The sequence below is a fragment of the Nipponia nippon genome, unplaced genomic scaffold (genome assembly GCF_047370975.1).
Source record: "Nipponia nippon isolate SJK-2023a ecotype South Korea unplaced genomic scaffold, ASM4737097v1 scaffold_10, whole genome shotgun sequence".
NCBI classification, from domain to species: Eukaryota; Metazoa; Chordata; class Aves; order Pelecaniformes; family Threskiornithidae; genus Nipponia; species Nipponia nippon.
Genome location: NW_028262291.1, coordinates 27,576,543 through 27,600,832, shown reverse-complemented (window position 1 = coordinate 27,600,832; position 24,290 = coordinate 27,576,543). Strand labels below are relative to the sequence as shown.

The 24,290-nt window shown below is 39.3% G+C and overlaps 1 protein-coding gene across 2 annotated transcripts in view; it reads left to right on the top strand.

Moving 5' to 3' along the window:
* CSTPP1 (centriolar satellite-associated tubulin polyglutamylase complex regulator 1) overlaps positions 1-24,290 on the top strand; it is an 86,007-nt gene that overhangs the window by 22,627 nt on the left and 39,090 nt on the right. For both annotated transcript variants that reach the window (XM_087746122.1, XM_087746123.1), the window contains exon 3: positions 5,909-6,039. In XM_087746122.1, the coding sequence (XP_087602248.1) occupies positions 5,909-6,039 (131 nt within the window). The remainder of the gene's footprint in view (positions 1-5,908; positions 6,040-24,290) is intronic.

Below are 24,290 nucleotides of genomic sequence, written 5' to 3'. Positions count from 1 at the left end.
GCCAGTCATCGGGAATAACGTCCAGCATCTGTTTCGGCTTAACGCTGCTAACACATTTCAGAGGAAGTGCCTAAAAAGCACTGCTAATTTCATTAGAGAAGGATGGTGATTTCCTTGAGGCTGACTTCATTGTCCCAAATGTTAATATCTGTGGAATTTTAAACAGCACTTGATATAATAGCTTTGAATTGAGGAATGCTAATACTCCTATGCTACCTTCCAGGAGGGACAGGTAAAGAAACAGTCCAATGATTGGTCTGAATATTGCAAGTAGTGTAGTACACTTAAACCAATAGGTGAAGAATAAAATGATCTTAAATTAAATTATACTCATGCGGCAGTAATTTATTCATCACAGCAGTGAAACTGGGATTTTTTTCCCAATGGTGCCTACAGTTTTACATGTTCCCTCTCGGGGCTTGTTGCAGGCAAGGTAAACCTCACTTTGCTGTTTCAGAGCCTAGCCTTGGGGTAAGTGTGATTGGTCGCTTGGGGATGCTTTGTGTGTGGATGAGTTATTTAACAACAGAAATTGCCTGGGCTTTAAAGCCTTTTGAATTTCAGTATTTTCTATTGCTAGCGCTAGTTCTTTGTTACCCATTGTACCACAGTCTCTAATCCTAATACTCCTGATTATCCCTACTTACTGTGCTTTGGTTCACACCATGAAGCAGTCTTGGAGCTTATGACCTGAGTTCCTTTCATATGAAACTGAACTGGAAGATGTGTTCCAACTGCAAATGAGCATTCGGCCCATGGGACCAGACTAGAGCTAGTCCAGGGTGTGTTTCAAGAAAAAACGAACCCTGAGATACCTATAATGTTGACATCGGGTCCTCTGCACTGTTTCTCTCTACAGATGTTTCAGCCAGTCTAGACTTAGCCTCTGATGGCAACTTTGCATTTGAAACTACCTTATTTTTGCTTAAGAAACTCAGTTCTGTTTTAGTGACTTAGACACCTGTGTAACTGGGAAGAAAAGGGGGGGGCAGAATTGTTCATGCTGGAGAAGCAGCATAAGCCTTCAAAGTGAATTTTTCTTCATTGTCGTGGTTTAACCCCAGCCAGCAACTAAGCACCACACAGCTGCTCACTCATGTCCCCCCAGTGGGATGGAGGAAGGAATCAGAAGAGCAAAAGTGAGAAAACTCATGGGTTGAGATAAAAACAGTTTAATAGGTAAAGCAAAAGCTGTGCACGCAAGCAAAGCAAAACAAGGAATTTATTAACTACGTCCCATCAGCAGGCAGGTGTTCAGCCATCTCCAGGAAAGCAGGGCTCCATCATGCATAATGGTTACTTGGGAAGATAAATGGCATAACTTTGAATGTCCCCCCCTTCCTCCTTCTTCCCCCAGCTTTATATGCTGAGCATGATGTCATATGGTGTGGGATATCCCCTTGGTCAGTTGGGGTCAGCTGTCCCAGCTGTGTCCCCTCCCAACTTCTTGTGCACACCCAGCCCACTCGCTGGTGGGGTGGTGTGAGAAGCAGAAAAGGCCTTGACTCTGTGTGAGCGCTGCTCAGCAATAATGAAAACATCTCTGTATTATCAACAGTGTTTTCAGCACGAATCCAAAACATAGCACCATGCTAGCTGCTATGAAGAAAATTAACTCTATCCCAGCCAATACCAACACATTCCTTCGTCGTGCTCTTGATGGAAAATGCAAGCAGTAATGCTGTAAGCTAAGGAATAACGGTCCTTGTTCCTTGTTTTCTATTTAGTAGAGGAGGAGTCCTGTGAACTCATTCAGCTCTTTGCATGGTAACCAAAGGTGGCACCTGCTAGGGGGACAGCAGGGTCCTGGCAAGCTCTTCTGTCCTTCTCGGGGACTTGGGGCTCTCTCTGCATTGCGCATATTTGGCTTTGCCTGAGTTCAGCAGGGAGAGGCTAACTACTGTAGTGGGTTTCAATTGGGGTGTTACCATAGCATCCTGGGACTTTTACAATCTATTTAGAAGTCCAAAGGTTTGAAAAGAGTGCTTGAAAGTTTCTGAACTCTGGCAAGTTGCCAAAATGTAATTACACAAAAGACAAAGCCTTACTGAAAGCAGCTCTGTTCAGAGAAGCAGCACCTGAGTGCTAGCGTTCCCAGCGTAGCCATTTCTGAGACCTGGGGCTGTTTTATCACAGTGTTCTCCCAAAACTTTTTTTCTTCCTCGCACGTGCACGTGCCATGCCACAAGCATAGACTGGGTGTGCTGCAAGACACAGCTTTCTCAGCAGTGGCATTGGAAGAGACTCTGTTCTGTGGTTTGGCTGCTCTGGGGCATATAAAGCAAAGGAGTGAAAAAGTAAGCGTCTTGAAGTCCCTACTGTAAAAGTGTCTTTAGATCTTCCCATCGAGCGAGAACCTTGCTTTATTTTTCTCTCGTCTTTCTCCAGAATATTCTCACAAGTGAATGGGAAAAGCCATTTTGTTAATGGAGTACCCAGTTGCGTAACGATTCTTGTGTGAAATATGAGTGTTTGCAGTGAACTGGTGTTAACTAATGAATATTCAGTTCAATTTCTAGTCTCGGTTTCAGCATGACAAATAAAAATCACATCATTAGTAACTTTTGTTAATGTTCTAATTTGCCTCCTCTATTTACTGGTAATGTAGAGGGCCGGGGCAACCATTATGTCTGCAATAGGAGGCTTGGAGACTTGCAGAGTTGTCCAAAGCTTTCTTCTTGAAGGAATCTCTTGCAGATGGCTGCACTAAAGGCCTAAAAGGGGGAAAGGAGAAGTTAACCAGAGAAGTGAAAAATTATTTTCCCTGCTTCTGTGTCTGGTTCAGAAACCTATTTCTAAATGATTGAGGACAAACGAATACCTTTTTGAGATACCCTTGTTTGTTCTAAGTCTTTCTCCTGCAAATGTGCTGATAAGCTCTGACCACCTAACTTTGCTAAGGGTATGAGTTGTTCAGTGAGAGGAAGGCAGATAGAGGGAAGACTGCGCAATCCTAAGGGAAGAATCTCAGCAGCTGTTAAACTTGCTGAGAATGTTTGAGCTAAGTTTGTTGCTTTGCTGTTGGTTTCTTGCTTACTTAAGCCATTCCTCGGAGTCTGCAGCTTGTTTTATTTCTGTGTTCAAAAGAAACTGGAAAAGACATCTGTTCACATGTATATAAAAATCGTAGGTAAGGTGTTGGTGATACTCCCTACATGCTGTTGGAATACCTGCAACAGCTTTGGGTCATCACTGTTTCTTTTTCTTCCAGAAGGGTTTACCTGCAAGCTGTTACTACTTGCCACATTGACAGTAACTTCACCTCTGGGCAATTGTTCAGGAAAAGGTGGCCAAGTTATTTTTGTACTGCCCACCTAGCCATGATAAAGGAATTTTAAAATATATAGTTTGTTCAAAATGTATAGTGTTCTTGTCTCTTGTAGTGATCTTGACCCTGCCTGAGAATAGATCTGTTGATTTGTCATTGGGCTGCTTGCTGGATAGCTCCATCACAGGCTGGCTCCTTTGAGCTGAGCTTTTACAACTTAAAAAAAGGTATTTATAAAGCAGGGTCTCTGAAATGCAGCATCTTAACTGGGATAAAATTCTGACTCCCATGCTCACAAACTTGAGCTTTTGGGGAAAAATTCTTCCATTGTGTAGTTAAAGAAAATCTTATTGCAAGAAATGAGGAATGAAAGAAATATTGTACCTCTTTTACTCAACTAGCTGGCGGCACTTGGCTGTCCGCACATCCAGGTGTGCTGGTGTTCCAACATATCCACCCACTCTTTTAACTGAGTAAGCAACAACAAATGATATCATACCCTTCTGCCTGCTAGGGTTAGAGCCATCCCATGCTGAAAATGCAAGTGATTTGAGTTTTCACTTATTAGAACTAAGGAGTAATATAGTAGGGCTGTCTGCTGTGAATTAATAGCATGTTAGCTTCATGTCTGGACCTTTCCATTACAGTCGTGCCAGGATCAGCTTCCAGACGTTGGATGTACTGTACTTGTTCTGAGCAACATAATTTGGTGCATTTAGTTGTATTGTTGTGCCTTCATCTTCCTTCTCTTCCTAAACGTCTCCCTTATGTGTGTCATCTTTCTGAAAGCTGTCTTCTCCTATTACACCAAGTTTCTTCTTTTTCATTCATATCCCTCTTTTCTCTATCAGCCTGTCAAATCATCAGCAAAAGAATGCAAATAGGAAATGAAAAAAGTCTTACAGGCTGTGATTTGGGATGAGAAGATCTGAAATCCCATTTCCAGCTTTGTCACAGACATCTTGTGGGACTTCATGCAAGTTACTTTACCTTACTCTGAACTCATTCACTCTAAGTGCTACAGCACTTTGTAATGAATACTGCTTACTTGCAACGATAGTCATGGGAGCCCTTTCGTGTACTTTTGGCATATTTTGATCAGGCACATGACTTATTTACTTTAATCTCTTGGGACAATGGCTGAGCTTTCCTCTGGTTTGTACAGCATTGGTGCATGAACAAGGCTTCATAAATACAACATAATATATTTGTCCATGATATTTACAGAAAGAGTATTCCTAATTCCAGGATTCAAGAGTTGTGAGTGTTTCTTAATCTTAATGTGATTGTACTTATTTTATTTGAGTTGCATTTCCTTCTGGGTAGGAGGGCAAGAAACAGTGTTCTGCACCTTGCTTTCAACACATGACAAAAAAAACCCCCAACTATTTACTGCATGTCTTTGAGAAACAGGACATAAAAAAACAGAAATTGTGATTCTTTTCTGAAAAATTGAATTGGCTTCTCTCCACCTCACCCCCCCCCCCCCAAGTTGTTACATGACACTTTAATTTTGCTCAACTCTGTCTGGTATAATTCTCTTTCAAATGCGAGACCCTTTTCTATACTATGAAGGATAAAGTGATTTAAACTATTTATATTTAAAGAGATTATTTAAAATTGCAAACTGAAAGGGTTCACACTGACTAGTGGATTTTGTCTGTTGCGGAGATGCTACCTATGGAGAGGTTCTGCTGTGATGAAAGTAAACTTGTATCTTTTCATTAATTCTCTCCTATGTGGGAGAGTTAAGCTGCTGTCCCAAGTGAATGTTTTTAATGATCTCTCTGGAGTGTTTGAAAGCTTTGTCCCACTTGCACGATGCGGAGTGAAATGCACAAATCTATCTTTGAGGCAATCCTGTCATTATACCTTTTGGTATATAATGTTTGTATTTGCATTTCTATTGTTCTTGCATGTTGAGCTTTACCATGCCCAAAGGAGAGCTTCTTACACTTCAGAGAAACCTTTTTAAGACAAATATTTATTATAAGTTAGCCTAAAGTGCTTACAACTCAAATATGAGAAATTTGTACTGAAATACAAGAATGTGAATATCAAATTGACTATCCATCATAATGACCAGCTACTCTTTTCAAAATGCCCTAGTGCAAAGTATCATTTAGTGAAGTGTCAATCTGCTTTTCATGACAACTGAAGTAGATTTCGTACATCCAATACAGTCAAGTTTCAGTAACTTAGAAATGAAATCTCGAGGCTTCTGCTAAAGAAGATTTTTTTGTTTGTTTTGTGGCTTCACGGAAAACTGTGATGAGAATAGTAGTGAAGTTCAAATGGTACTGAAAGAAAGGGCATCTTCTGGTCAGATAAACAACAGTTACTCTTGGCCACCCACTTCCCAATGGATTGGTTTCAAATAAGTGGCTCTTGGACACCCCTTGCTGGGATTCTTTAGAATGAATTTTACTTTCACAAACCTCTAATTCCTATAATTAAGTTCCAACGTGTGGTTTTTGCAAATAGTATTCTCTCTAGAGAACAGATGGGTGTAAGCTTTGGAGATTTGGTTTCACAAAATGTAACTGCCAGTGGTTTTCTTGCTACTGTTCCAGCTGGCCCCAGAACATTCACATCGGTTCAGCTTTCTAACGTTCTCTTGTTTTGACTTTATCTCCGCAGTTTTAATAGCGTGCGTCAAGGAACACACATCTTGTTCCGTGAGTTCAGCTTTGTTCAAGCTACCCCTCATAACAGGGCGTCTTTTCTTCGGACCTTCTGGAGGTGTTTCCGAACAGTGGGGAAAAACGGAGGCAAGTATTCCAGCATCTGCTGCTGTCCTGTTACCATGACATTAAAATAATTATCTAGGCTATTAATGCAGTACAAATAGTGACACTTCACACTGTGTTCTAGTGTTCTAACATTGTTAATAGAAAGACACCATCACAGTTGCCTGTGGAACAGTTAAAAAATGCTTGTAGCATAAAGTAGTGTAGGAGCACCTTGTTGCCAGTGCTACTTCCATTACAGAACAGGATGTCAAGCAACAATAGATCAGAGGGAGGACATTTGTGGGCCTGTGCATGAGGATGGATAAAAAAACCAAACCAAAACAACAAAAAAACCCCAAAGAAATGTGCTGAGGGTTGGTGGATGGGAGCAGGGTAGTGGACCCGGAGATGTTTACAATATAGGGTATGGAGCATGAGGGAAGTAGGTGTTGAGATTATTAGGCAGTTGGGGTGCCAAGTGCTTTTACTAGGAGCCCTGCTGGAGGTAGAGTATGTAGTGGTGTTGGGCTGTAGGGTGGTGAACGCTGCCACCCGAGCTGTGCCTGAGCTAGTCCTGGCACATCTCCTAGAGAGTGTTGCAGAATCCTGATGGCTGTGGAAGGGGGACCACTGACAACTGTGTGACCCCTTCCCCAACCCTACCCACAAAGAAAAAGCTCCAATGCCAAAATAACTATTCAGCATTGTACTATCTTGTCTAGCTATTCTTATACCGCACTTGGTATATTAGGTATTACAGAACTGGCCAGAGTTCAAAATAAACTCATGTAACTACATGCAACTAAAATTATGTATCGTTTTAGTTTTTAATTTAGTATTTTAGGCAAATACACTGAATGTTGCTGTACAAATATGAATTTTGGTGGGTTTTTTTACTATAAGCCTCACTTTTTGTTGCAGGGAAGACTAGAACCATTCTTTTAAATATAGATAAAACCTCACCTTCTGGCTAAGCTTTGCAACAATTTTGCTCATGATGAACAGAGTTTGCAAGATTATGAATAACGACTTGACTTTTTTGACATATGCTATTTTAGATCCTTGGAAATTAGACAATCATAGTTAAACATGACAAAATCTGTAATTAGCTACTGAAGTGACTGATTATGCTGTCTGTAACACCTTCTTCCCAGTGACAGGTACTTTGTTACATTCTAAATCATTTATATTAGTTCAGGGATAATATTTTTAAGATTTCAGGTAAATCGTATGGTATTAATCTAACCAGTATGCAGTGAGGACATATCTGATTTGAGGTCAGGTCATAGTCAGGAAAGATAGACTCCTAGAATGTATTTCTGTAGGAGAGTTAGAGATGATAGTGAAGAAGTCATCCACCAGAACTGTAGCTGTCAGTGGTGAACCTTGTTGACAAATTGAGAAGAAGCTATCTGATGGAAAGTACCCACTGCTGTACTTTCAATGCAAGTTTTCATCAAGCTTCATCTATCGATCGATCTATCTATCTATCAATCAATCATCTGATTCAGCCAGATGATAGGCACCTGGATTTGTTGGAAAGAACCAAAAAGTTTTAGCTACATAATATTTCCCTTCTCTTTTACTTTTAACGGTTTTATGTGAATATGAAAAAGGTTCTGGAAGAAAATGTAATCGACAAGGTACTTTGAAGGGGAAGGGGGAGCACAGGAACAAAAGCTCATGTGGATGTTACTGTGCTCTGGTTGTGGCTTTAAAAGAGTTCAACATATATTTTTCTGACTTTGAAGTCCAGTGGCTGCACTTTTTAGTCTGAGCGAACATGGCATGTTTACCTGTAAATTTATACATTTATATACATTTTCTTTTTACATTAACTAGAGACAGAAATGCATCACTTTAGAGAGCTTGCTGTCAATATATTCATCCACTCAGTCCAATTTCTTTGATTCTCTAGCAGTAGTTACAGACTAGAACCTTGATTTTATTCATTTCAGTTTTATTTGCTATGGGATTTTTTTCTGCTATGTATATATTCCCCTGCATAGGGGATCTCGGAACATTCATGGTCTCTCAAGAACTAAACTCATAGACTAAGAAGAAGCTGAATCTGTGCAATGTGGTGGGTAAAATACGGTCATTACCACACTCAGGCATAGACTAGACCTGGATTTCTTTCCTTGAAATACATTGCTTTTAGATGCGGGAAGGAATCATGTTATACCACAAATAGCAGCAACTAGAAGTGAGGTCATTGGTGATCTAAACTACAGAATGAGTCTCTTAACGATAGAAAAAGTCCGACTAAGTGATGCCCAAAGCAAGTAAGACTTTCAGCTTGGAGCTTTCTTTAGAAACATGGCTGGTGGTACATCTTCTAATTGGATTATTCCAGCAGTTAGTTTTAAGTTGTTTCTTTATGATCACTGCACTAGAACACAAGACCATATGTACATATCAAATGAAAAGCAGTTATACAAGCTTGCATAAAATCGTGACTTTATCTACAGATAGTTTGTTGCTACAGCATTTCATTTTATGCTTATACAATTTTTGACAATGTAAACATTGTAATAGGTGCAGGAGTGTCTTGGCTTTGTGTGGCAAGGTTTTGGTAGTGTGTGTGTGTGTGTGTATGTGTGTGTTACAGGGGTGGCTTCTGTGAGAAGCTGCTAGAAGCTTCCACTGTGCCTGATAGAGCCCATGCCAGCCGGCTCCAAGACGGACCCACCACTGGCCAAGGCTGAGCCCATCAGTGACAGTGGTAGCACCTCTGGGATAACATATGTAAGATGGGGAAAAAGTTTCTGCGCGACAGCAATTGCAGCCAGAGAAGGCAGTGAGATTATGTGAGAGGAACAACTCTGCAGACACCCAGGTCAGTGAAGAAGGAGGGGGAGGAGGTGCTCCAGGTGCTGGAGCAGATATTCCCCTGCAGCCCGTGGTGAAGACCATGGTGAGGCAGGCTGTCCTCCTGCAGCCCATGGAGCTTAACTGTGGAGGAGATACCCACATGCAGCCCGTGGAGGACCCCACGCCGGAGCAGGTGGATGCCCGAAGGAGGCTGTGACCCTGTGGGAAGCCCGCGCTGGAGCAGGCTCCTGGCAGGACCTGTGGACCCGTGGAGAAAGGAGCCCATGCTGGAGCAGGTTTGCTGGCAGGACTTGTGACCCCACGGGGGACCCACGCTGGAGCAGTCTGTTCCTGAAGGACTGCACCCCGTGGAAGGGGCCCACGCTGGAGCAGTTTGTGAAGAACCGCAGCCCATGGGAAGGACCCACGTTGGAGAAGTTCATGGAGAACTGTCTCCCATGGGAGGGACCCTGCGCTGGAGCAGGGGAAGAGTGAGAGGAGTCCTCCCCCTGAGGAGGAAGGAGCAGCAGAAACAATGTGTGATGAACTGACCACATTCCCCGTTCCCCTGTGCTGCTGGGGGGATGAGGTAGAGAAATTGGGAGTAAAGTTAAGCCTGGGAAGAAGGGAGGGGTGGGGGGAAGGTGTTTTAAGATTTGGGTTTTATTTCTCATTACCTTACCCTGGTTTGATTGGTAATAAATTAAACTGATTTCCCAAGTTGAATCTGTTTTGCCCATGACAGTAACTGGTGGAAGATCTCTCCCTGTCTTTATCTCGGCCCATGGGCTTTTTGTTATATTTTGTCTCCCCCTGTACAGTTGAAGAGGAGGAGTTATAGAGTGGCTTTGGTGGGCACCTGGTGTCCAGCCAGGGTCAACCCCCCACAAGAAAGTAGGTAAGTTGTAGAGTCCTGGTAAGAAATTCTGTTTATGGTTATCCTATACTGTGCAACAGAGCATAGGACAAACAACCTGTTGGTTCTGAAATTAGAGGATGTATAGCTCGGATTAATGTTAGTATGTTGCTTTTGAGACATGAGCTAATATCTTTCTGCATTTGATGCCCTATGTCAGGCGTATGGAGAGTAATTCATCAAATGTCCATTTTATTTCAATAGAATTTCTGTGTGCAGAAAAGGGTGAAAATACGCCGATTGCCTTCTACAGCAAGATTCTTCTCTGTCCCAGTTTTCTCTCCTCGGTTTGTTTCTGGGCAGGGATTGCTCCATGCTTCAGTATTGTCACTGATTTATGACTACGAAGAACTATGAAGGCATCTTTTGTCTTTCTTTGTCAAAAGTATTACATTCGCTAACTTCCACGTCTCCTAGGATGTTCTTGTTTTTATTTATTCCTTTGCCATAAAATTGTTTCCCCCTCTCATTTCCTTTAAGTTTCATTCCAGATTTGAATTTCTCTTTTAGGAGTGAGTGGTGGCTTTTTCTTAGTTTTGTCCATCTGTGAAGGGTATCCCTGAAAAACTGCATAAAAGACATCTCTGTGAAGATATAGGTCAACATAATAAATGAGAACTTGCATCAAAGCTTGCACCTTGACTGGAGGAAGCAAGGAAGAATAAAGATGTAAGACAATGCAATTTCCAAGCTTATACAAACTCAAAAAAACCCAAACAAACAAACAAAAAAAACCCACACCTTTCCACTTCTGAGTGTTTAATTGGGATTTTAGAAAAATATATAATATCTCACAAACGAGTGAACTGATTGCTTAATCTGGCTGCTAGTTGCTCCTCCTTGATGCAGGCAAATTTACTGCTTTGTCTGTCAGTCTTGAAATAACCATGCCTTGACTTGGAATATGCACCTTGTTCACCCAGGCAGATGCATCTAGCCACAAGTTCTCAAAGGGCCAATAAGAGAGAAATCTATCTGAACGGAAGCAATACTTAAATGTAATAATCCGTGTATGTGCAGAACCATGTATACACTAATTGAAGTGCACTAACATTACTGTTTCTCTTGGGAAATTACTGTAGATATTACTGTTCTACTTAATTCCTTACCTTTTGAATTACTGGAAAGTAGTTCTTATGGAGAAATGCAGCGGCTTTTGTGTTACATTTTTCTGTGTTAGCCCTGCTACTTGATGGGTTCTACATTGCCCTTCGTGACTCCTTTTGTTTGGAGACAAGATTTATTTTTCTTTTTGTCTCCAAATAGCAAGGAAAAATGACTAGCTTCACTAAATGTGATAGTAACATAACACACTTCAAAAATTAAGGAAAAAGTTGTTGGGTTTTGTTTGTTTTTTTTTTTTTTTTTAAAGAGGATTTCTGTTTGGTGATATGCCTGGTTTTTTTACAGGATTTCCCACTGTTTTTAGAAGCTTAGCAAGATGCAGAGTTCCATTTTCAAGTATGCATAAACATATCTGGGATTCCATGCATTGGGGGGAAAAAAAATCCGTTTATTTTAGAATGTGATCCAGTGTCAAGAAACGGGTAGACTTCACAAAATTTCTTCCCTCCCTTAAACACTTGCCAATGATACGCAACACCCACAGAGGTGGTTAGAGGACAGCTAGCTTCTGTTTTGAGAAGCACAGAGCATAATGCTCAGTTAGCAACAGATTTCTCCCAGGGGAAGGCAAAATGACCAGAAGTCTTGTTTTCCCTCTGCTTATGCTTAAACTGACCTCTTGGAATCTAGCTGACCTGCTCTTTTGAATTGTCTGTTCCTCAGGACTCTTTAATTAAAACTGTGCTTTCTCAGTTTAAACAGCCCCTGCAGAGTTCTGCTGTGAAGCTTCATAAGGTCAACATATGCCTCTCCCAACCCCCATGGCTTTCATGTCTTGTTGGTTCTCTGTTTTTAATTAAAAAGATTTTTCCTTAAATGCTTTCCAGCCAATTAGAGAAATTTTGCTCTGAGAAACTTGTTCCAGGCCTGATGTATTGAGAAGTGAACAGAAAGCTCAGTCAGGACCATTGGCACTTTTTTCTAGAGCCCCAGCTTTCTTTGGTGCTTTTCAACAGCTTTTCTCTTTTTTCTTTCCCCCCCTTTTTTTTTCCCCTCCCCTCAATTTAAAATTGCTTCCAGCAAAAATAGCTGCTCTTTGATACCTTAGATTTAGCCCTGGAATTGTTCAACACCAGATACAGGATCTTTTCCTTCCACTCAGGGGCAATTGTTGCTTTATTTAGATGCACGCACCACTGAAGCATAAAACTGCTGCAGAAAGTATGTTGGACTATATTGGTTGAGGATCCTATTTGCACTCTTACCTCCCCTTCAGACAAAAAGTACTGTTACTGCTCATATTGAAATAAAATCTTTTTATAAACTTACCTTGTTTCTTTCACATTCATCACGCGGTGTAATGGCTGCCTCTTTGCTTCTGCACACTTGAATTAGGAAATTGGAAACCTAACTACCTTTGGAGCTTGTGGAAGGAAGGCTTACCACAACCAAGCACACAATCTCTGTCACAGAATGAGAAGAGTGGTATGTCTCTCTGACTAGTTCTTCTTGAGTTTGCCAGGAAGGCTAGATTCCTTACAAAAATTAAAGAAATGCCCTATCCGTATGAGTCATGTAACCTGGAGATTGAGAAGAGCTAGAAGGACCAGTGTTCTCCCAGCTCTTTTATGAAAGATGCTATTTTAATGCATTTTGCTGGCAAGATTACTTTCTTGTGGTTCCAAAACCCCTTCCTTTGCTAGTGTCATTCTAATGCTTCCACATGAAACTCTTTATATTAAATTCCTCCCTCTTCTTTTACTCCCTCACTTGTAAGCTGTTACACTATCTCCATTTGTAGTTTAGCCAATCTCTGTTTAGTGAGAAGGACAGAACAATATAGCGATGATCGCAGCAAATGTCAGAATCTTCTGCCCTTTCCCTTTTGTTATTAAAACCAAATCAGATCTTTCTACCATGTTATTGTAGGGAAGTATTTATGAATCAGTAAGGTCTTATAGTATGCCCTAAAGATAATTAAGCTGTGGATTTTAATACAGTGTTCCCTGGAAGCTCATTCTGCAGTGAAACAGCCTTGGCTGAAATGATTGATCTCCAGCCTTTATTGACTTCACAGTTCCTTTGCCCCACAATTATAGCTGTTGCTATTTATGATTTATCAGTGTAGTTCTGCCTGGAACCACTGATGACTCTGGAATATCAGGACAAAGGATTTCTGAAGCTGAGGAGAAATAAGTGGAGGATTACATTTTAGAGATGGTGAGGTATATCTACAAGCATTGTAAGTTAAAACATCTGTATTACATAGACCTATAATGCATTGCAGAAATCATTTGTAGAAGTAGTAGCACATGGGTCAGTGATGGAGTCTTCAGCTAGCCTCTCCTTGAATTCGGTTCGTGCCATTCTGTCAATGCAGTTTGTGAACTTAAATGTAGTACGCTGGAAGTCCTCCTTATCTAATCTGGTTTGGGTCGTCGTCCCCCCAAGTACTGCATTTCCTTTTCAACTATATCTGAACATGCACGAGCTCATCTTAATTTCTAAATGTTTTTTCAACTTCATATTCTAGATGTATACCTCTCTAAATCTACTTTTTTGGAAAACCAATAAGCTTTTCTGTTTGTTTTCTAACGTTTTCTGGCTATTTTGTGTCTTTTGACAGTTCTTCACTGGTTGTGTCATTGGAAAATTAAATTAATATATTCTTTACTTTTTGTCCCAGTTGAGTGAAACATTTAAATGAGCTTATGTACAGTGATCATTGTTGCATTCTGCTAACCAATTATCCAAAATTCAACTGGTAATTACTGTTACCATTTGCTTTGCCGTCTTTGGCAAGTTTCCCATCCCTATGACAGGATTCTTATTCAAACCAACTGAAATGGAATTTTTCAATTAAGACCTTTTTAGGTTCTGGTATAGGCCTGAAGAGTTAGTATTCCAAATCGTGGGGAAGTTCCCTGGAATAAAATTAGTTCTAAGTTATGTGATCTGGGCTGGGATTCTAAATGCTCCATGTTTCTTATATTAAATGACGTTGCTCTGTCTCTTCTCTCACTTGTGACAAGTCTTGAGACATGATCTGCACACTACATATGTATAGACGATCATCCAGTAGAAGGTCTATGAAGCATTAGCTTCATTAACTAGTATGTTTTATGATGTTTCTGGTCTACTCTTCAAGAGCAGAGATGCTGAAAGGAAGAGAGGGAGGTAGAGAAAGGAGATGAAAGCCTTGTTTTCTCTTGATTCCTTATGCTGTGACTTTCTGCAAAGAGGTTGTAAGAAAATAAGAGTCTCTGTGAAGCCCATGTCTGCTTTCAACCCACTGTTGGCTCTTAACCTGCCCTGAGATGTGAAAGTGCCTGAACTGAAGAAAGAATTATCTTCGTCCCTTCTCAGTGAACCGTAAAACATACTTTTCCCTATTCTGTTGGCTTCAAGTGTTATGTCTGTGCTGTGTAATGCAATGTTTATATAGACAATCTAAGCTCAGGGCTGGTATTTCCATATGGTACAATTCAGTACTATCTCAAGATACTAGCTTGGGACCTGAAAGTTGCAGAGCTATATTTCTTTGACAGCAGCCTGAGACTAGTTGATCTATCACAGCAGGTTGGCTGACACATGGGGAGTGTTGTTATGGTGTGTCCGTGTAGCTCATTGCTGCGGAATAAACTCTGGCATCTCTGTGCTGAGCTACTGCGAGCAGTGTAGGTGCAATCTGAGGAAGAGCACTATGAAGAGAGAGTGCGTGTTCTGGTTCAGTGTGAACAGAAGAGTAAGGACTCTCCTTTACACAGATGCAATTAATTCTTCAAAGTAGCCTCGGTGCTAGGAGATGTCATGATAAGTGAAGAGATATCTATCTTTTTAAATTTCTGTCTTTTTAAAGTACTGTTGTCCAGCTGCACAGAAAATCTCTGAACCAGTTGTCTTTATCATCCAAGCTGCTTCTTATAGCTCTTCTCTCTGGTGGTCGTCTTATTCATAGTTTCCATCACCGCAAATTCACTTCCTAGCTTTCCTAAGTTAACTCGATTGATTTATATAGTGTGCTCCTGACTCTAGAGTTGTGTCTCCTATTGGGTCAAGCAGGCCTGACCTATACTAGAAATTTTTTTTCCTGTTTGTGGATTGTGAATTTGGACAACTACAATCTCTCACCCCCGTTCTTCCACTCAATCTATTAGTTATACTCACAAAAACTTTAAATTCAGTTATTCTGGTAATATAAGATTGGGAGTGCCATTTATTTCTTTTGAGAAACTGATTTTTTTTCTCTCTATGGTGTTAAAAGGACTGACATGAGCTCAGTTTCTGTTGCTGTAACTATGTTACTGGACTCTTCCAGCAAATGTTTTCTTGTTAGGCAAGATAATTGGTGCCTGCAAACTCATAATCTCTCAGAAAGTCCCTACTCTGCACTTCATTTTGAGGCCTTGGTGCCATTCAGTATGTCCATGTTTGACTAAAGGTGTGATGTTGAATTAGTTTAGCTAAACAGTACAGCTGTGCTTAGGTGTAGAAGTTCTTATATCACTTTAAACTTGCCTTACCTTAATAAACATCTGTAAGTCTGGTTTAAATCAGTATGATCGTGAATAAAGGTGTTGTAAATGATTAAAAGGATTGTTGGTTTATGCTCTGTTATGCACCTTTCCAGAATCCTAGATGACTATCAGTAGAGGTGATCTGCATGCATGATTAGTGCTTTGATATGCTACTACTACTTTGTGAAATGGGGATAAGGTATTACTATGGGACACCTGTAATCTGCAAATGAGTTATGAAATGTAGTCAGTAATATTTATAAATTAAGCTTGATCCATTTTGAATTTGTCGCAGGGACATGATTCTGATAATGTGCAGTCTGATACCTTTCTTCGTAAGCTCATCTGAGAGTGATTTGCATTCCATGCTCTTATTAAGCATGAATCTCATCACCTCCGTTGGCACAATGGACTTTTCTTGAGCTTGGAGGAGGAGATACTTGAATATCAACAAGCTCCTCTCAACGACTTTTTCTCTCTAGAGCCATATCCCATGGGATTCTTCCACGCAGACCTCTGAAGACATTGAAGTCTGCTCTCCTGAAATCCAGGGCTGTGGTCCTGCTTTTTGCCAGGTAGATAAATTCCTGAAAGCTTCATGAAATGGTTTTTCAGGTATAAGGACAAAGACCTTAGAAATGCTTCAGGCACAGGAAAAGCTTCCACAGAAGTTCACATCTTCATAGACTTCAATGTCAGTTAGCCAAAACCGACAAATCTGTAGGACAATAGCTTCACTAGTTCTGGTGCTCACAGAGATACTTGTCAAATCTTGTCTTCTCTGAGGTTTTCCTGCATTAAGGTCTAGTCCCAGAAGCAGTCAAAATTTACATCAGCTAATTCAATAAACTGGTATAGGTTCCAGTAGAACTTGTGTTTTATTTGTAATAGAGTAATGTGGTGTTGCTTGAGAGAAGAAGCAATAGCATCAAGAGGGGCTGGAGAGTACAGGGAGTATACAGTAAACCTAAAGGAAACCGAACATTTGAAAAGAAATGGATTTTTTTTTCTGTTGGAAAGTGCAAGTATGTGAGATTCCAGTGTTACTAGTGTTCATTTACATAGAAGGAGGAGAGATGTCAGGAAAGGCAATATTGTCCTGAATGGAATTTCAACCCTTCCCCTTTTGTTCTTTTGCGCTGTAGGACAAACTTTCATTCTGAACTATATTCACCCCCTCCTCTAGTCAGCTCTTTACCTGCCCATTTTTTTATTATTTTGTATCATTATACTATCCTCCTTCTGATCTGATTTGTTTTGATCATCTGTTTCTCAAATATTTGTTTCCTTCTAGCCCTAGTATCTGGTTATCTGTTACTGCTTTTCTCCCTGTTCTTTCTGATGGAGTTAAGTTATTGCATTTTCAAAGTTCCCATCTACCTTCCAGTCAAATTTCCCTTATATAATTCCCAGAATAACTTATACGTTATCTGAAAGGCAGTCAAGCTGTCAGTGCTTTTGGTGTGAAGCTGTCTCTGCATCTCTATCTTATATCAGAAACAAAGCTTTTTCTTTATTTCTTCTTTCTCATCCCCACTCTCCGTGCTGCTAATAGATATTTATTCATTTCTGCTAGCAGTGGCAGAGGGATTGCTGTGCTGTGCAAAGTTACAATGCAAAGCAGATACTGGTCAACGTGATTAGGATACCAAACAGTTAATATTGCAGCTTCTTCCTGTAAGAATTTAATTTTTCTATCCACTCTGATTGGAAACTTCTTTTATCAAACCCTTGAAATAACTGAGTGAGCGTCATTGTTTCTAAGGTGCTGAGAAGTGTTTCATGGCTTTCTTCTGTGATGGACAGTACCTCAAATGTAATGTCTTAATTTCAGAATGATGATCAATGATGACACTTTTCTGTACCTGCTGTCTGAGGATCTCCAGGTATTTTACAGATGTTAAGGAATGAAACTTCCTCAAAATCTTGACAACACTATTTTCACTTTACAGTTCCGGAAAGTGAGACAGGGAAATGAAGTGAATAGCTGAAGTTCACGTAGTCAGAGGTAAAATCAAGATGTCCGGGCTTTTGATATTATGAATTCAATTTTATATGCTAAATTATATTTTTCTTACAGATACAGGCTTCTTTTACCATGAGACAAGTAAGAAAACACACGTTATATAAAGCAATATCGTTTAGATAAATTATTTGTAAGAATCTGTCATCTTTTTTTCTTTTTAAAAGTTTTGAGAGTAATCATTGCTGTACTCAGAATAGTAGATCACTGTGCATGACCTACATGGGGTGATGTAGGATGTATTTTTAGTTGTTTTCAAGTTTGATGTTATAACCCCCTTCGCTACTTACTTTTCTAGACAAAGTCTTTAGAGCAAGATGGAAGTCAGATTAGTTAACATCATATGTCATCAAGTTCATCATCTCTATTGTAGAACCACATGCTCAGTATCACTTTCAGAACAATCCTTCCCTATTCAGGAGGGGAAGGTAATTCCATGTGTGTGCATTAGTAATGTATACCCTTTGTGAAAGTACCTTGGCTCATAAGCATTCTGGTATTTATCTGGTGACTATATAACTTAGAAAGCCAGTCTCTGTGTATAGAAGTTGCTAGCTTCTAAAGTAAAATTGGCAAGAGATTCTTCCCTTTTGAAGGAGCTTAAAATAGAAACTACTTTAAATGCTGGAGTATCTTTATTCATCTTCCCTCATTGTAAATTCAGAATACTTCCCTTTTAAATAGAGGTTGCAGTCTTTTGTTGTTTTTCCATAGTTTCAAAGTACTAACTAGTAGATTCTTGTTCAAGCATGTTGTTCTTCAAGGGACCACCTTATAAAATAGCATACTGTTCTTTCCCCTTAGGTCCAGTCTTCTAGGTGAGTTGCACATAATGTCTAGTGAAAGATTTCCTAAACACATCTGTTTTGTGAAGGGCCATCTTCCGAGTTCTTTTATGTAAGCAGTGAAACACAGAAGCCTAGAGCTTGATCTGGCTATGTTACACCTTGCTATTTACCTGGAAATACAGGCTTAAAAGCCGAGCTTTGGATCTCAAACCCAGCAAACTGGGATTTTGGCATTTGCTCTAAAGAGACTGCTGCACAGGAAAGCCGAGTATCTGCACTGGTGTAGCTAAAGCCAAAGCTAAACAATACCTGCTGGAGCTTGTCCCTTGTTGCAGCTTGTGTCCGTCATGTCTTGTCCTATGAATACACAAGTTTGATGCCTAAACTAGAAATCTAGTTTTCATAGGCTTCCTTGATAGTCAACAGAGAGTGCCTGATCCATAGGGCAGTTTTGAACAGTTCGGGTGGGATCCTGGCCATGAATGACTATCTGGTCATCTTTCTCTCTATTGATTACATTAGGAGTTTAGGTAGAGCAGCCTTTTTATTGAGGACCTAAGTTTGGTGCCTGAAGTTAGGCAGCATATAAATTACCCTTCCACTCTGCATTTCAAACAGATGCTGTTTTCCAGATTAATATGTAAACCCCTTAGCAAAATGTGTCTTTCTAATGATGCTGTGTTATTTCATTTTAGTTTGTCACTCACTATTCTGTAACGCTCATGAATAAACCTTTTAGGAAAGTTTTTGATTCCATGGTGCTTTTCTTCCCTTATAAATCTTCCACAACTTTTGTATCTAAAGTATCCCCTAAGCAAAGCAAAGGAAAGTGAATACTATATTAAATCTTACTAGACTAGAGGAGTTAAGAAACAAATCAATAGCGTCACTGAAATCAAATTTGTAATCTACTGAAGTATATCCTTTGAATCCTAGCTAAGACATCTTGCAGAACTAATATTAAAGGAAAAAAATCTAGTGAAATGTTATTTATCTGTTTCTCAGAAAGTAAACACTGCCAGCTTTAGCAGATGCAGCAATTAAACATGGTTACTAAGGGAAGCAGGCTTTTTAAGAAGTAATGCAGCTACTGAAAACTTTGTTCATTATTTCTTTTGTTTTTCTCTGTTAGAACAATATGTCTGTAAAATCCCTCTACACACCCTCACATGCACACACAGAGTCTGGAGATTTGTTTTATAAGGTCTTATGCTGATTGAAAATAAATTAGATTAGTTCTTGTGTACTCAAAATATTATTTCTGATAATAGGCATGCTTTAAGTGTGTGTGAAGTGAATCTGTAGACAAATAGCCAATACTGAATAGCGTTTTGGCATTGTTTTGTTGATGCCAAGTGGAAGGTGTAAGTATTTTCCTCCCTTCTCCGCTCTCCTTGTTGTACTTAGTCTGCTGGAGCGAATGCGGGACAAGCAAAGAAATTCAAAGTGGCAACTCCTGAATCCTAATCCTGTTAATCTGTGTCTTGGGCAAATCACTTAATCTCAACGTACCTTCATTTTTCTATTTATAACCTGGAGTTCCACCTGTTGGATTAAATTAAGTAGTCTTTGGACATGCAAGTTTTGGCTGGATAGGTAAAACTGAGACTACTTAGATATCTGTATAGATAAAATTTGATGGAATCAAGGCCTTAATGAACTCTCACTTTTTTGTTAGTGGTAAGCAGTTTATTTTAGACAGATGCATGTAAACTTCCTTGCTGCTTCTTTCCATTAAAATAATTTAACTCTTCTTTAAATACACAAAAAAGAGTAAGTAAAATAGTATAAGCATTTGAAATTTAAAAACTTAAATATAAAAAACCCTTTGATATCAGTCTTCCTTCTCTTCTTCCCCACCCCCTCACCCCCCCGCCCCCATTCCCCAATTTATACTCGGAAGTTTTTTCCTATGGGAATTTTTCTGCCTTTAAACAGTTCTTTGGATGATATTAAAATCAGTTCTGGAGGAAGGAAGGAAAGACTTTGTGATAGTTAGAACTGGATTTCAAAAGCTATATCTATTCATGTGAAAACTAACCAAACCTGCAGAGAGGAAACATGAAAGTGGCAGTTTGTTGTGGTTTGGTTGCAGATTGTCACACGCAATGTACACAATCATCTTGAACTCTTTCAGACCTTGCATAGTTTCAGCAGAGGGTGAGATGGACCACTGATTTTAGCCAGATAGTTAAAATTTGTTGCCTTGCCTTGACACTTTTCTTATTCTCTTTGTATTTGAGCATTTGCTAAATGTTTAATAAAAAATTAGGTGTTGGTCAAATACAGCTGATACTTAATTTGTGGATATTTGGATGATTCTATTTCTGATTGGTACAAATTGAACATATTAAAAACGTAAAAACTCAGATTATGAAAGTAACATCGTACAAGCAAATCAATCTTCTTAATTGCCTTTTCTTTTTTGAGCATTTTTTATGTAACGTGGATATAGGTAGAGAAGAATTTTACTTTTTACTCACTTATGACTACTTTGCAGGGTACAGACCTCAGTATTCAATCACTTCTAAGGAATGGCTCTAAGGTATTTTTAGAAGAAGCTTAGGTAAGTGTTAAGTTAATCTAATATTTTAAGCAGCCTCAAAACACTGGATATTTGCTTGCTACTAAGTTAACTCTTCTCAGAAAATTATTTATTTGACTTGTAAGGCCATTTGCAGGCAACATAGCAAAAGGAATTTACGTAACTCCTGAAGTTACACAACAATGATCAATTTGAAACTGGAGTGTAGTAATAATTGACTGTGGAGAAGCCTGAATCATCAGGGAGTTAACTGTGTCATCAAACATATTCCTTACAATCTAGTCTGTGTGGAACATCGTTGTTCAAGTTATAGCCAGAAGTGATTCTAAAATCTTGGTTTCAGACTATAGTAGCTTTTTGAGGAAATACAAGCAAAAATAAATAAATCCAGGATGAAATACCTTGTATCTCTGCAGAAGAGATGATTTAAAGAAAATATCAAGAGATTTTTCTTCAAAATACTGAGGTTTTTAAGTTACTGAGGTATCCAGGAGTGACTTTTCTACTCTTCAGGAACCTAGTTCAGATAACTTTGAACTTGAAATGATTTCAAGGTAAATGCAGATATGACAGATATTATTATCCTTGAGCCCTAAAGAAAAATTAGCATTCTGATTGCCTTCTGTGATGATTTTGAGGAGAAACAAAACCAAATAAGCAAAAGCAACAACACTGAGAAATAATTGTAAGTGAAAACATCTCACAGATAATATTTTAGATTTAGCCTCTGAGACTGGCTCCCATCTGCCGTAATTGGAAGTGCAACGCAGAACTTCTTGGGACTTGAATGCAACTAGAGCAACCTGTAGGCTGCTGATTTTTCTGCACAAGTATTTATTTCCCCTTTGCTAACTGAGGGGTTGTCCAGATATACTCTGTACACTGTTGTTCCAGCATTTCACTACTTCTGTACTGAATTTTTTTAAAGCTTATTTTTAAGTCGGATCACCTTTGTAATCGGATTTAGAACACAGCTACTCAAACAATTGGTTTGGCAAACTGAAAGAGCAGTGAACTGTGACAGACAAGGTGGAGGTGAGAAATTGTCAAGTTTGCTACCAAAGAAATAGATACTGGTATTCCACCTTCAGTGTACAAATTGAAACCTACCTGATGAAATATGCACACTTTTGTTCTACTGAATGTTATGTGTGTTTCAGCTCATTCTTCTTAGAACTATAAACATGATCATTTGCAATTCTTGGCTAAATTTTTTTAAACAAAAAAATCTATTTGTATGAAATTTTATACCTGTCTCTAGTCCTGATGCCTGTGTACCTTAATATAAAAGCAGGAAGCAAAATGCAAATGTGATTCTTATGGATAACTTAAAAAAATTTTATTCAATTATTTTAACCAACATACTCTACCTCTCCTTGCTATGATAGTTATAAATTAAAACTAATTCTGGTTTGCAGCTCCCTTCCCCCTACCAGACCAGGTTAAGTAGCTTTTGATGGATGTCTAAAATATAATTAGCTTCTTCATTAAAACGATGAGTGTAGCAGAAAGTGAGGAAGTGTGGGCATAAGTGGCAGTAAATGTTATTGACTAATTTATAATGCTGAAATTAAAATTAATAAATTAAAGGAGGGGGAAAACCCCTTGTGTGGTGCTTTGCAAGCTGAGCTGGATTTTGGGTGGGCTACCATTACAAACACCACCACCCCACCCCCCAGCCCCCAGATGAACAGTGCATACACATGCTTCTCTGAAATCTTGACAGTGGATCAGACTCAAATGGATGAATGGGATGAGTTGGAAATCAATTGTGTGACTTTTCACGGAATTTAGTTTGGGCTTTAACTGAGCTACCTCAGATTCTACTAGAATTAATATCTTTGAAATTTGTTCCAGAGTTTGTTCTCCCATTTCTGCCTGTGTACCTATACTGGATTTTTTCCAGTCATGCTAGTGTGAAGGGGTACTGTGTTCTGCAGTTTTAGCCTGGTCTGGATGTTACTTCTACAGGAAATCCTTTGGTTCTCTTCTTTTACAGTTTTAGCATGTAACTTCCATGTTTGAGTGCCAAAAGAAGTCTAGGGATCACTAAAACATCATAATAGTTCAATTGCTTTTTAACTTAATTGTGTATGCACTTTATTGCAAGCTTTGGATGCACTGAACAGATGTATTCTGATAAAACTACAGCATGCAATCCCCATGCTTCCAAGTAGTGTCGAGTGATTTGGAAAGGGCCAAAAGCACCATTATGGATTGAGAGGAGCTTGGAAGACATGAAAAGGGAGGCAAAGGACTTAACTATTTTTGAAGGAGTTTCAAAATTCTGAAGGATATTAAGTTTTTGCTTGTTGAAGAACAAAGTCCCAATCCCAGAATGTTTAACCTGAGTCACGGGTGAGTTTGAAGAAGCTGCCTGGTAACTACGTTATCTGTGTAGGCTTTGTCTACCGTGGAGATGAAGGTGTTGTAGTAGAGATGTTTTCCTTGTTTTAGGGAGTGGGAGGAGGCATGGTATATTGCATTATTTCTTAATGCAGCCATCTTCAATTATAAGTACATAAGCAGGTTAGAGCACAGAGGAGCACCTGTTCCATGGCATTTTCTGGCAGTCGAGTATCTAAATGTGTACCTTTTGTTGATGGAACAGCTTAGTATCTGTGTGTGAGTTCAAACATCTGAATAACTGGCAGCTGGGTCTTCTCCCTGTAAAATTGCAGGCATTCTTCTCATATCATACTATCCTCCCTTGCATTCCCACTCATTGGCTTCAGTCCCTCTCTGAAATCTTCTGTTTCAAGGGCAGAGTCTGCCAAGGGTGCATTGGCAAGAAAAGCAAATTCTCCCTCTGAAGAGCTGGTGTCACTCATTAGCATGGGAGAAGTGTGGTTGTAAATAAACAACAAATTATGTCAAGTTCTGTGTAGTATTAATTCTAGTAGTGTATACAAGGACATGCAGCTGGCTGGATAAGGTAGAGATACCATTATTGTTTAGAAAGAACTGATCCCTGCACCTAGTAAAATGCTTGTCATTTTATCCCAGAAGCCTTATTGTAGCTAGAACAACTGATACTATCTTTATCTTAGCATTATCTCTAGTGTCCTTGCTTTTTTTAGTTTATCTTAATGGGTGAAAGAGAACCAAGAAAGTACATGTGTGTGTCCTGTAGAGTTGTCCAATTCAGTTAAGCGCTGTTGCCTGTAATGCATTTTGATCCCACATTGTATCTTTAATATAAATAAAGGGAATATACCAGCCTGTATGTTCCACCATGCAGTGTGAATGGGTTGCCCAGGGCAAGATGGAAGACTGTAAGTTGAAACCTGTTCTTTTAGAGATTGTACTTTCATTACCTTGAAAGCAACATAATTTGTCTTTCTTCACAATCAGTTTTAAAATGGCTTTAAAACCAGACTATCGTGCTTTACATGGCTATGAAACATTCATATTTGGTTTATCCTACTTTGTAGTGGAAAAAGCTTCAGCCTCGGTATTTAAGAGAAGGATATCCTAGTGACACAGTTTCTTGTGGTAAGAGCTAGACAGGAAAGAGACACCTATTCTGGTCATACGTCTAAGATAAATCAGAAACTGAAGCTGTTGACTTCTCTGAATTGAATGCATCTGAGACTTTACTAATGCCTTAATTAAAACTGCA